Source organism: Sceloporus occidentalis, unplaced genomic scaffold (assembly GCF_023333645.1).
Source record: "Sceloporus occidentalis isolate IW3139 unplaced genomic scaffold, rSceOcc1.0.p SCAF_10, whole genome shotgun sequence".
In the NCBI taxonomy this organism is placed as follows: Eukaryota; Metazoa; Chordata; class Lepidosauria; order Squamata; family Phrynosomatidae; genus Sceloporus; species Sceloporus occidentalis.
The window spans coordinates 1854450-1867889 of NW_028316990.1; the positions used below are offsets into that span (position 1 = coordinate 1854450).

General features: G+C 41.0%; 1 protein-coding gene across 2 annotated transcripts in view; it reads left to right on the forward strand.

The window, feature by feature from the left end:
* NKD1 (NKD inhibitor of Wnt signaling pathway 1) overlaps positions 1-13440 on the forward strand; it is a 146720-nt gene that overhangs the window by 90958 nt on the left and 42322 nt on the right. For both annotated transcript variants that reach the window (XM_089539923.1, XM_089539924.1), the window contains exon 4: positions 989-1046. In XM_089539923.1, coding sequence (XP_089396049.1) covers positions 989-1046 — 58 coding nt within the window. The remainder of the gene's footprint in view (positions 1-988; positions 1047-13440) is intronic.

Genomic DNA, 13440 nt, shown 5'->3' on the forward strand with positions numbered 1-13440 from the left:
TTGTAACATTAATCTTTGTAATGTTAATCTTGTAGCATCGCCTATCCCCACCTTTATGATATCATGAAGAACTTTCCCTTCATCTCAAGTTTTGATCCTGATATCACTGGGGCTTAGGTAGTCCTAGCCTGGCAATGCTAAATAAGTGGGAAGCAAAATGTTAAAGCCCCCAGTTTCTTGCTCTGGATTAGCTTTCCTGTGGCTGCTATGGATACTTTGGAAAACTGTCTGCAGTATTGGACCATTACAAATGTGAGGTGGCTGATGGTTCTGCTGCTGCACCGAGATGGCAAATCTACTCTTGATATGACCACTGCTCCTCCTCTCTGAGCTGAATGGAAATGCTCTTTGTGCTAGAAATATTTCTTGGGGATCTGGGAAGCAGATTAAAATGTGGTTGGTGGAACTCTGCACGTACCAAATCCAGGTTTAGGTCTTGAAGAGTAATTTCTTTGAAGGTCCATCATCAACCTGGACAGTTATAGTAAACATAAATGGGTTGTGCCTTTAATGTCAAGCAGGACTAGTTGGTGGAATCCAGACATTTCCAGGAACCTTGCTGTTCCCAAACAGATAGCACAGAGCAGGATATCTCTGCTACCAGCTTGGATGAAACTATAGCCCATATCTTCAGGTTTAGTTAACAATAAATATTATCCCATGGTTTCAAGATTCATACTCTTGCATAAAGAGCCAGGGTGCTGTAGTGGTTTGACTGATTTTTGGACTAGGACATGGGAGAACAGGATGCAGATTCTTGGTCACCCATGAAAACCTACTGGGCAACCTTGGACAAGTCACACTTTTTCACCCTCAGGGGATGGCAAGGGAAAATTCCCTCTGAACAAACCTTCCAAAAAACCCCACCTCATGATAGGTTTGCCTAAAAATCACTGTAAATTGGAAAAAACTTGGAGACACACAAAAACAACTCTTGTGTAGCCCCAAACAAGCTAATATATGCCTTTGTCTGTTTGTTATTTTACAGGATGCAGCTGGTGAATGTTACAGGGAGTCTATCGAAAATGAACACTTTCATCTGGAAGGTACCATTTTATTTTTAAAATATTACTATTAAAATTAAAATGTGAATTGTGATAGCAGTGGGGCAGCTCAAAGAGACCTGTGTCCTAGAGGTTTTGCTTCTTATCAGACCTACTGGTAGAATGTGTGAGTGCAGATTTTGCCAGGAAAAGTGGTGCCTGCAAAAAGCATATTGCTCTGTTTCTTTCCATGTGTTTCCTCTTCTGGATTTCCTGCAATGATATCCTCCAGCCTGGGCATCCCACTCTTATTTCTCTTTGTCTTTTCCAGCTGTCGGTCTACATTTCACATCTATTGAGCATATTCAGTCACCATCTGAGTGTTTATCTCACCCCCCTCTGGTCATTTTTCTCTCTCTGGTTTTCTTTTTCTAAAAGAAACACCATTGTTTTGGTAAACCTCAGGGCTCCACTGAACATCCTAATACTTTGCTTGTTTCTTAATGGCCCCATTTTCACAGGGCTCACCAGATTTACTATTAGAGGGAGAGACTACAAGTAAAAAGCATGAAATGCCATTAGAGTGGATAGTTATATTTACCATTATAGTGTGGAATACCAGAGTTAAATATCTAAATCAGTGTATTGCCTTGAGCAGTAGCATTATAGAAACAGTGGAAAAGTACCCTTAAGGCTAATGTAACATCCAACATATTATATTTTCAAACTTGCCAGAAGCTATCTTATGTCTTGGGCAATACAATGCTCTTTCTTTCCATTTTGTGTGCACAGTAGTCTGCCAGTCATTGCTATAAATGTGTTGAGGAAGACAGGAAGACTTTTTCATAGTGGGAGAGGTTTGTCTCCTTGGCTTCCGCCACCCTTACGAAGCTGAGCTTAGTTTTAAAATGGGTACAACATTTTCTGAACTTCTGAACAGTTGTGCTGGAAGAAAGGAGGAGGAATGAATGAACCCAAGAGCCCTTCTCTTAATAGAGTATATTGTCTGAATGAAGCCATTGTTTCACACATTTTTCACCCAATAATAATAATAATAATAATTTGTTTTATTTATATACTGCTATTCCAAAGATAATGGTGTCTGCCTGAACTGTTGTGTGTGGTTTTTTTTAATCTTTTGGACATCCAGCATAGCAGAATTTGGAAAAGTCACTTTTTGAACAACAATTTGCAGAATCCCCCAGCTAGCAAGGGCATTTTGCCTGGGGGATTCTGAGACTTGTAGTTAAAAAAAAGTCTCAGACTGTTCCAAAATCTGTGGTAATTGAGATCACTGGGATAAAGTTCTGTGATGAAATGAGCCTTTCCCCCCTTAAATCCTTTCCTTCCCATTTCCTCTTTCTTTTGTTCCCTCTTTACCTTTTTATGATCCAAGACAAATACACATTTAGCCACAGGTAAATGTTGCAGAGGAATTACCCATTAATGTCAGGGAAGGAACATTTCATAGCAAATGGAATGATATCCATATTTTAAATCTGAAATGCAAAACCACACTGTTGCTTCTACTGAGTAGCTTCCATACTCTATACATCATGCAGCATCATATTTATTAGTGTCCTATATTGTCAGTCTGATATAAGTGGTCTGATCGCAAACCTCAGGTTTCCTGATTCAGCAAATACTGCTTCTTAGATTTGTCATGTGTCAGGTTAGAGGGCTTTTGATGGTGTCAACATACTACAGTTTGAATCAGGAATATGTTCTCTGGCAAATTTGTCATGAGAAGACAAAGCAGCAATTAGACAAATGATTGAATCCCTTGCTTTTGTTTTCACGTTATTAGAGTCATTACCTTCTTCTAACCCCCCTCCAGCCCAACAGACACTGATGATTAACAAGCCATCTGAGCAGGAAAGATAAAAAGAACTGTCTGATCAGTCCAGAAAAGAGGCTGGATTTAACTTCTGGGTTGTTATGTAAAGCTTGATCAAATCCTTTTGGTCTTAACAGACTTAACTGGTCAACAGCAAAAGGCTCTGGATTCTGGGATTAAGATTGTATTTGGTAAGAGGACTGATGCATTAGTGCTTTTCTTTTGAACTGTGGAGAGAACAAAGTAAACATCAAACGCCTTAAGCCACCAGAGCGAGTTGTTGACTCAGTGTTGATGCTTGACAAGGGGCTAGGATGCAACTGGGGCTATTCTGTTTACTGAGCAGTTGGCGGAAAGAAACTGTTTGACCACCGTTGCCTATTTCAGCCTGTACCTGCCTTTGAATTCCTGGCTTAAGAAGTCTCTGTAAATTTGGGACAATTGGATTTCTTTCTCTGCAGCGATCACACCAGGCACGCTGAAGTTAAACAAAAGATCTTTGAAGATTAATGTTGGCCACCAGTGGGTACAACTAGGCCAGCTCATTTTTTTAGTATTTTATTACTGTTATCATGTTCTTTCTCCACTGTTAACTTGGAAGTGGAAATTGCTCAGGCCTAAAAACCATGAATCCCAAGTTTATTTCAGATTTAGGATTGTTTAGGATCAGTTCATATGTGGAAAAATATTCCCACTCAGAGTGGCCATGTACCTGGAGTCTGCAACGGGTCTTAGCCCTGCTTGTAACACAAAGCCAAATCCTGGCACTTGGAAGGGACACCATCTGTGGTCAGCAGTTGGTGCTGGGGGAACCTCGAAATGCTAAAGTGATTGTGGATGGATTGGCATAGGGGCAGAAAGCCAAGAAAGAGGCCAGTCAGAGAGAACATGGAAAGAAATGGGAGAAAGGACTTCTGAAGGAACTTAGGAAAGTCTGGAGAGGAAGGGCAGAGGGGAATGATGGAGAAAAGAAATAAGATCCAAAAAGGTGAACTCTTAAGGGCAGGTGTGACTTTACTGAATAGCAAGTTTGTCCTGTATCCAGTTCATGGATGCTCACAATCCTGGAAACAGATAGTACTTCTGCAAGCAGGCATAGAGGCCATCCAACCACCTGGAGGACAAAGGACTCAAGGAATAAAACTATAGAGTTTATTATGGTTGAGAGTGTGCACCCAACTGTGATGTAATTGCTTAAATAAATGGAAACTTGGTGAGATGATTAATGCCTTGATTCCTCCTTGTGAAGAGGGGTAAGGTGTATGATGGTAGGTTTGATGATCTGCTTCACAAACTAGCTACATTAGATTCAACGGGCAAAGAGTGCTGTCTGTACTAGTTTGTGTACAGTCAGATGACTGACCTGCCAAGAAGGAGCCACCCTTACAAAACCATCCCATCCACGCAATTTCTTCAATTTGAGCAGTTTGTTCCATTGACGAGCCTCAGAGTATTCTTTATATTGTCTCATCTCATTTGAGGTCTGACCACAAACATCCTTTGACCATGTCAGCTGCCTCTGGTCCTGCGGTTCTTTGTTGGCTTTCAAAAGGGCAATTCCCTGCTTGGCTGAGGCCCACAGCTTGGAAGTAGCAAGTTGCAAAGAGCCTGTTATTATGTTATTTGTGATTCATTCCAAATAACTAAGATACAACTTAACAATGGATAACTTTACTTTTTTTGTGGTATGATTCTAACTTTGGTAGTTACCATATATACTCAACTATGAGTTGATCTCATATATAAGTCTAGGGTCAGGCTTTGGGGCCAGTGATGATAAAACATTGTTCTCCCTTGTGAGATGGATGTAAATGGAGATTTACCCCCTTGTTAGAGATGCACATTTAGAAAGAATGAATGCAATGTAAAAATAAAAATAGAAATGCATCTCACCATGCTGGGAAACACTATGACCAGGTAGCCTATGTGCCTGCTTAGCCTGCTATCTAGTAGTGACAAGGAGTAGTTCTCATATGGCTAGAGTCATGAATCCACTCTGAGGTTCAGTGTGAGCTTTAAAACAGGTATCCCACCAAAGTGCATAGCCTTTACATTTCAGATTGACTCCCATCACTGACTCACCACAAATGTTGATACCTCCAGCCTGGTGTTCTCCTTTCTAGTTCCTTGTTTTTAAACAAGATTTGGACTGGGTAATCTGTCAAATGGAGAGCCCATGTAATGTAGTGGTTTGAGTTTTGGACTACAACTCTGGAGGCCAGGTTTTGAATCCTGGCTCTGCCATGGAAACCCACTTGGTGACCTTGGGCAAGTTATACTCTCTCAGCCTCAGGGGAAAGCAATGGCATACCTCCTTTGAGCAAATCTTGTCAGGAAAACCCCATGATAGGTTCATCTTAGGGTTGCCATAAGTTGGAAATAAATTGAAGGCATATAACAACAACAGCCTGTTAAATAGAATAGTGGGGCACATGGGCCACTAGGGATGCAAGGAATATTTGTAAATCTTTTGGAAATGGTCAGAAATCACTTTTCTTGAATGTTCAGAAACCCTGACAAGGAGAGTCCTGGAGTGGTAAGAATCTCTGTAGTTCAGGGCCTATGAACTCTGCTCAAAATTCTCATGTGGCTGCTTTGAGGAGAAAGCATCTTTCTGCATAGGGACAAGCATTTTCTGCACATATATTTCTGCAGAACGTCTATGCAGAAAATGCTGTAGACAACCCTCAGTGAGTTTTTGTGCAGAACAAGGCCTGAATTGTGAAGTGTTTAAACACTGTACAGTTTTTGAAGGCTTTTATCACACCAGGAAGAAAATGACTGAAAATTAGTCATTTCTTATTTCAAGAAGAAAATGAATGAAGAATTACATCCCTATGGGCCACCTTAACCTATTTAGAGCCACTCTTCTGGAGAATGTCTGGGTGTTGTTTTTCTTTCATGTGTTCCTATTGCCTGTGACTGGAAGCCTACTTGATCCTGGCCCTGCCATTTGCCCGCAGAACCCCAAACTTGGCATGGAGATTGGGCTGGCGTCCAGGTGAACAGGAGCCAGATTCACATAGATCATTGGGAGTGATTTCAAGGAAACCAATAAAAACACAGAGGTGGCTTGGTTTGGTTTGTGGGTCTGAAGTCCCTCTAGACCTAAGCTACATTTTTATAACTCCTCTCTCCTTGCAAAAAGCCAAGTGCCACCTGAACTGGAAGCTGATAAGATGAGGAATGAGATCGTGGTTGTGGTGGTGGAAAGTTCTGCTAAAGCATGAAGTTGGGACAGCTTCATGCCAAGTTGATAATGTTTACCTTGGCAGGAAGAATAAACATTTCCAAACAACACAAGACTGGTAGGGCTTAGCAGACATTTTCCTGTGGTCATACAAAGATCCAGGAAATTGCAAGAAACAGGTAAGCTGTTCACTCGTGTGCCAGAGGAAAATGTTACGTTGTATGCACTTTATGGGGAGGGAGTGGGAAGGAAGGGAAACTTTTTGGGGTTAATTGGATAGCTCTCTTTTCAAAAGTTAGGAATTGAAGCCCATGCTCAAAAACAGTTGTTTCAAAATGATGCCTTTTTGCTGAATTGTCAAGTATTGGGATGGGAAATTAGTGTTCTGGTACTTTCTCTCACAACATTAGAAGGGCATCTACTTGCTCTTTCTCCAATGTAATGTATGCCATCCTAGGCTAGTAATGCCACTCTACACTCAACATTGGGCAAACAGGACAGTCTCTATGCAAGAGGATTCATGGACACAAATCTGGCATTAGTAATGGCAATACCCCCAAACCAGTTGCAGTTTTGCAACCTACCTGGATTTCAACGTACCTGGACACACATTAAGGGATTTATAGGTTGAGGTCCTTAAACAAGGAAATTACAAAGGAAGACAAGAAACAAACTGCAGAACTGAATTACATTCAAAAATGCCAATCGTTTGGCAGAGGTATGAACAAAGACAATGGCTTCATGGCACACTACATATATTAATACAAGAGTCCTTGCTACTGCACATATAACAAACGGAATCTTCTCAGGGAGAGTTTTGAACCCTGGAAAACTCATGTTTGGTGAGCAGTTTTGTTGCTTTCATTTGTTGTGTTGATGGTTTAGTCCCTTTATTATGGTTGAGCTTGATGGGTTTATTTGCAGAGCTTGGAAGTTAGCGTTCCAAGTTATGATGTTACCTGTAAAGCTTTACAAATTGGGGGAAATGAGGACATAATAAATATCCTTTTGTGCTATAGTAAGTGGCAATATTTTGTTTATTTTTACTTCTAAAGTGTGTGTGTGGGGGGAAGGGGATAATTTTATAGGATTTGGGGGCTCTACTTTACATTTTTTTGAAAAACTAAAATGTTATGCTAGGTAATCTAACATCCCATTAGCATGGCAAAAATATCTGCATGCTGAGATATACTCCATGGATAGTGCATGACCACTATGCAGTCCACATGCAGGTAAGCATAGGTGCTATTGTACAAAGCCTTGTGCGCAATATACAGTTCGAATCTGCAATGGATAATGTGCCACTACCACATCCAATGCACAGTATGCAAAGACAAGGTACAGAGGAGCATGCATCGGTGCAACTCTGTTCCATTATGTGTCCATTATGCAATGGCAACTTTTTGCCCCCACAATTGGTGGAAGAATCCAAGAAGGCAGTGTTCTGTCAAACAGTAGGACAGAGCAGCAGGTTGTCTTTTTCCCATACAAATGTTCATCTGCCTAGTGGATAAACATATCTGGGAGATGATGGATTGACTGACAGTGCAGGAGTATTAAGCACACAATTGGTAAGACCCGTGAGTTGGGGTTAGTGGGGGTTATTCAGGGCATCATGTGAAGGGGCCTCTCCAAAATGATGATGATTATCATGATCATTGTGGAGGAGAAACAAGAGAAGACAACTGTGTTTTTCAATGAATTAAAAGCAATTCTATTACTCCAGAAGTTCATGCAAAGTTCCTTAAATCTGAGGTTTTACAATATGTGCATTGACATAATCAGTCAGCTGACTGAGAAATGTTTTAACTCAGTCTGCACAATGCGAGACCCAATCCCACCCTTTCCTACTACAGTATATGGTCTTCTAGAAGCTCCATAAACCTCCTGGACTTCTGGATAGTCTGTGATTGCAAAAATAGAGCTGTATTTATCTTGACTGGTTCATATCATAAGATTCACTTTAATTGGTTCATAGCCTTACTCTGAACAAAGGGAGAGAGAAAGGAGAAGAAGAAAAATCAGAAAAAACCCCATCAAGAAGAACACATTGATTTACTCTCTTTGGTTACTCTGTGCTTATTTTGTTTGGCAACTGCAATTTTATAGATACAAACCCATATATATATATATATATATATATATATATATATATAAAATCATCTCCACAGTATTTTTTTTTTGCCTTTTAATTTTTCCTCCCCTTTTTTGGTGTGATCCCTTTAGGGCTTTGTTTTATTTCATTTGAAAGTCCTAAGGAAAAGCCTACACGACACTATTTAAATGAAGGCTGTGCGTAGGTAATGTCATTAATAATGCAGGCTTTGATTTCCAACCAGTCTCTTGTCTAACTTAGATGTTCAAGGAGAAAACTGGGTTTCTGCCACATTGGCAATGATAAGAGCTCTGAAGGTACCAGGACGATGGAATAAGCATACCAAGCTTTTCATCAAAATTGCTTCCCATGGGGAAAGCTGTCACTATGACCCTGACATAGCTAATCGTGAAGAAACAATGCTGCAGAGACCCATCTTGAATGTTCTTCAGGTTGCTAGGAACCAGGCATACAAACGAGGTTACTGTTAGCATGAGTGGGTATTTCTTATTTCATTATATTTTACACATCAGAAATGGGAAACCTCAGGTCCTGGTGCTGATTCTAGCCCTCCCTGGATGGCCAGTACTTCTCTTTCCAGATGCCACCATTTTGTGGTTTCCCACTTTGGGGCCAGGGCCTTTGCCATTATAAAAAGCAGAAATCCTTTTCCCAAGGCTTAGGACCTTATCACACCCCTTGTTCATTCTGCATTATTCTATTTGAAATCTACTCCAGCCATTCTCGCGAGAGTAGCTGATTGTCACACTCTCTATAGCATCCTTGATGCATTTGCGCTTTAATAGCATCATTTGCAGGATATTCCTCCTTTGCATTAATGGCATCATTACTGACTCCTATGCCCCATCCACTGCTTTATGATTGGTTCATCTAATGTTTAAAAAAACACATTGTAGCCGTAATAGCGCAATAGCACCGTGACATCATTACCATCGTCCACGCCATCCTTCACCATTTTTATTCCTTTCTCCTGCAGAAAGAATAGCGACTGCCATGTGTTTTGTCTTCCATATAATTTAATACCTTTTAGCCTTTTAAAAAAAATTGGAGTTGTAATAGCACAGTAACACTATGATGTCATAGCTGTATGAAGGACTTCTGCACATGGAATTCAATAACTCTACTCTCTGGATGTGAACAATCATGATGTACTATCCAAAAGGGGGCTTGTGCATGTGAAAATTAATAACTCTGCTCTCTGAAAGTGGAGAATAGTGCTTTGTGATCCCATACGTCAGACGGAGTGGAGTTATTGACCTCCATATGTACATGCTCCTTTTTGGACAGTGCTTCGTGATCTCCCACTACTGAGGAGCAGAGCTATTGATTTTCATGTCCACACACCCCTCAGCTTCTTCCTTCTTTCTTTTATGAACTTGGTGGGCAACTGTAAATGCTATAATACTATAATCAGCATTGGAAGTCATCTGAGGCTTCTCTGCCAGATATTTCCTTGGGGATCCTTGCGGGAGGGATAACCTGAGCACTCCCAAACCACATCAACTAATGGATCATTTGTGGAAGAATGCACTATGAGACATCCATACCCAAACTGGTTACTGAATTGTTGTAGGAAAGGGGAGGTCATGAATGGATTACTTTCAGTGTGGGAAAAACCCATATCTTCAAAGACCCTGTGATGCAAAAGTGCCTGGAAAGCAACACCACCACATGGTAAAGCTTAGGCAAAAGTGGGACTAATGCATTGCCATGACGGTATACCAGCATGGACTGATGATGCTCTTAGTTACTGGCAGTAAGAACTTTAAGGCAGAATTGTTGGTCCAATGTATTTGCCTTTAGCAATAGCAATAGCAAGTACATTTCTATACCACTTATCAGTGCACTTAAGCACTCCCTAAGCGGTTTACAAAATGTAAGCTAATTGCCCCCAACAAACTGGGTACTCATTTTAGCAACCTCAGAAGGATGCAAGCCTGAGTTGAGCTTGAGCCCCTGAGCTGGTACTGAACTCTTATGGTTTGTGAGTGAGTGGGTGCAGTACAGGCATTTAACCACTGTGCCACCAGGGCTCCAAGAATTGATCTGAAAGTAAACTCTGGGCTGACAGAGAACAAACAGCCTTGGTATAGCCTAAAACAGGTAACTGCAACTACAGAAAGAGCACCTGGCATTGCTGGGGAGCTATTGGAGTCCAATACCCAAGCACATTCCATCATCACTATAACCTGACCTAGTTTGAGCCCATACTCAGCCATCTCACAAGTTTGGGCTTATTGGCCTAAATCCTGTTGCTATTTGATTTCCATTAAGAGGTTACAGGATTCTAATTGGCATCCAGTGTAGCTAGAGCACTGAACTATGGCTGTAGTAGTTCAAAATTCTTTTCTGCCATGAAGGACACTGGGTAGCCTTGGACTAGTTGTTCTCTCACAGCGTATCATATTTAACATGGTGCTTATGAAGCTTTTACAAATAAAATACCTATGGACACCATTCAAGAGTTTCTTCATGAAAAGTTAGAATACAAATAAGGCTACTTGTGGCTATCTGATTTTGGAAACTAAGCAGTGTCAGGTCTGATTAGTATTTGGAAGGAAGATCACCAGGGAATACCAGGTGCTGAAGACTATATTTAAGAGGAAGGCAATAGTAAACCACCTCTCAGTGTTCCTTGTCTAAGAAAACACTGAAGTTTATGGGGCTGGCATCTTGAAAGCCCATCCTTTCTTTTTAGACAGTTCACTCCCATTTTGAGGCAGGAGAATTCAGTTCTCAGTGGGGAAGAAAGGCAAACTGGGATGAGGCATAACATTTCCAAAACACGATGCACTATTAACAGTAGAATCCTCCTACTCCGAAGTAAGACCCCACTGCATTCCATACACTTACCTCCAGGTAAGGATACATAGGACTTCAGCCTCAGCCTCACTTATGTGCTCAACCTTTTCACTAATCTAGCCAGCACACAACCCTCCTAACGTGGAAATGGTTGCACAGAAAAACCTTTGAGGGTTATGTTATACCACAGTTATCCTGAATACACTTGGTGTTGCCTGATTTGGGAAGGTAAGTTGGGCTGGATTTGTGATGTGAGATCATGAAGGATTTTCAGGTATCACTAAGCTGGGCTATGAAAGACTCCTTCCTGAACTGGAGACCTGTCAGAGTTTCCAATGCTGTCTGACTTACTATGAGACACTTTCCTGTGTTATTGTATTAAAATAACTGAAATGCCATTAATCTTATGAAGGGTGGCTAGGAATCCTCTCTATCCTTCAGAGACCCATAAAAATGATCTAGAAGCAACATTTGTTCCCACCTGAATATTTGTTTTTAGAAGATGCCTCATACCAAAACTGAACTTGTTAACGCAACGCCATACTCACTAGTTTTGCATTTCTGTTTCTCTATTTCTATTCACACATACAACCAGCTCATTCATAGCCATGTTCCTGGGCACTTCACTCCACACATATGATGAAGTAGACCACATCTATGAAAGCTTATGCTGCAAACTTCTTTCTCTCAGTTAGTCTCAAAGGTGCTACAAGACCCCTTTGCATATGTGTATTTTGGATAGGTTAAATCTTTCCCAGCACTTCTTTTATGCACTTTGTACTACGTCACTTCCATTAGTAGCAGGACTGGTTGAATTCCAGGGTTTGACACACAGAACAAGGAAACCTTGATTATTTGCAGGAGTTTCTTAGCTCTTACCCCCTCTTCTAAAATAAAATGGGGGAGGTGGAAAAATATCAACCAAAACTTAACAGCTAGCCACTGTGCCATCTGTACAGGAAAATGGCTTCAGTTCAATCTCAACATCCCCATGGATGTATATTTATTGTTTGATTTTAACTCATGTACTAATTGTGATTTCAGAAAAGGAAAAGAAAGAAAGAAAAGAAGGCATAGGAGACAGGCAGAGGAGGGAAGACCATGTTTCCTCCAAATAAATGACATTTTCTCTTTTTCTTCCATAAGAGAACAAACTTGACTGGTTGCTAATGCTTTGAGGTCTGGATATGATTGAGATGAAACATCTGTGAAGCTGGGGGGAGGGAAATGTGAAGAGGGGGAAGGGGAAAAACTTTTTTCCACTAAAAATACATCTTTTTCCCCTCCTCAGCAAACTTAAAACATGTGATGAAATTCAACTTTTAAAATATAACCCTGAAGCTACTTGAAAACTATAAAAGTCGCCTTAGTATCTGAGGCAAGTCAGAAATTCCACTGTTCATGCTGGGCTTTTATGAAGAGCAGACTTTAAAGGGGTGGGGGGGAGGAAGAAGAGAAATGCTGTAATCTGTCTAGGTAACAAAGCCCACTTGTTCTGCCTGTTGAGGTAAAACTTTGGGTTTCTGTAGCTACTTCAACCACAGTGAGTCGAAACACACAATAGGCTGCTGACTGCTGTGTACTTTTTATTTGGGATAGCAAGCTGGCCAAAGCAATCTCCCCCTGCCCCCGATTGCTCTAGTATGTCTATAGTTGGGTATTTCTTATAGTTTTGCCAAGACAATGGGGTTGTTGTGTCTGAAAACATTCAGCCCCAAGGGCTTCCAGAACTGAGACGGTCTTACTTAAACTTTATGAAAAGATAGCTTGTAAATTCAATCCTTTGACTCAGTTTCTTGCTATCCGGGATGCTTGCTTTTGTGCCAGAAGAGAAAAGAAAAGGCTTGTTAATTCTCCGTGCACAAGCAAAACATACCACTGCCACCCTTGCAAGCAAATATGTCTTAGAGAGTGTGGTTGCCCTTCCACTTTCAAATAAGAAATAAACAAAGGAAACTGATGATTTTGTGGGTTCTGGACATGTGTCATTGTGGATAGTGGTGAAAGGTGGTTTCCATCCCAAAGGCAGTGGCAAATCCACGCTGGATTTTAATCCTGAGCTCTCCAGGATGTTTAGGACCTTGGATAGCTCCTTTAAAGTTCAGGTGTGGATTCACTGTCCCTCTGACTTGGAAGCCATGAGTTGCCACTATTTGGTGAGATGAGATACTCTTAAAACCTGAGTGATCCAGTGTGTTCTCTGGATTTGCAAGAGTGCCATGACATCTGTGCATTGCTTTTTGGAAACATGTATGTTAAGTTCTTCAGTGAAACCATTTACTAAGTTTCCCAAGAAGGACAACTTGCCCTGTTATTGATCTTGCCTTACACTGACGAATAAAGGTGCCTATTTAGTCTGTGGTTGGATATGCAGGACAAAGAGGTGAGACTGAACAGGCTGGAGCCATTTCTGACATGCAATGTAAACTTTCTTGGCAAGATTTATTCAGAGGTTTGCCATTGCCTTCCCTTGAGTCTAAAACCATGTGACTTGTCCAGGGTTACCCAGATG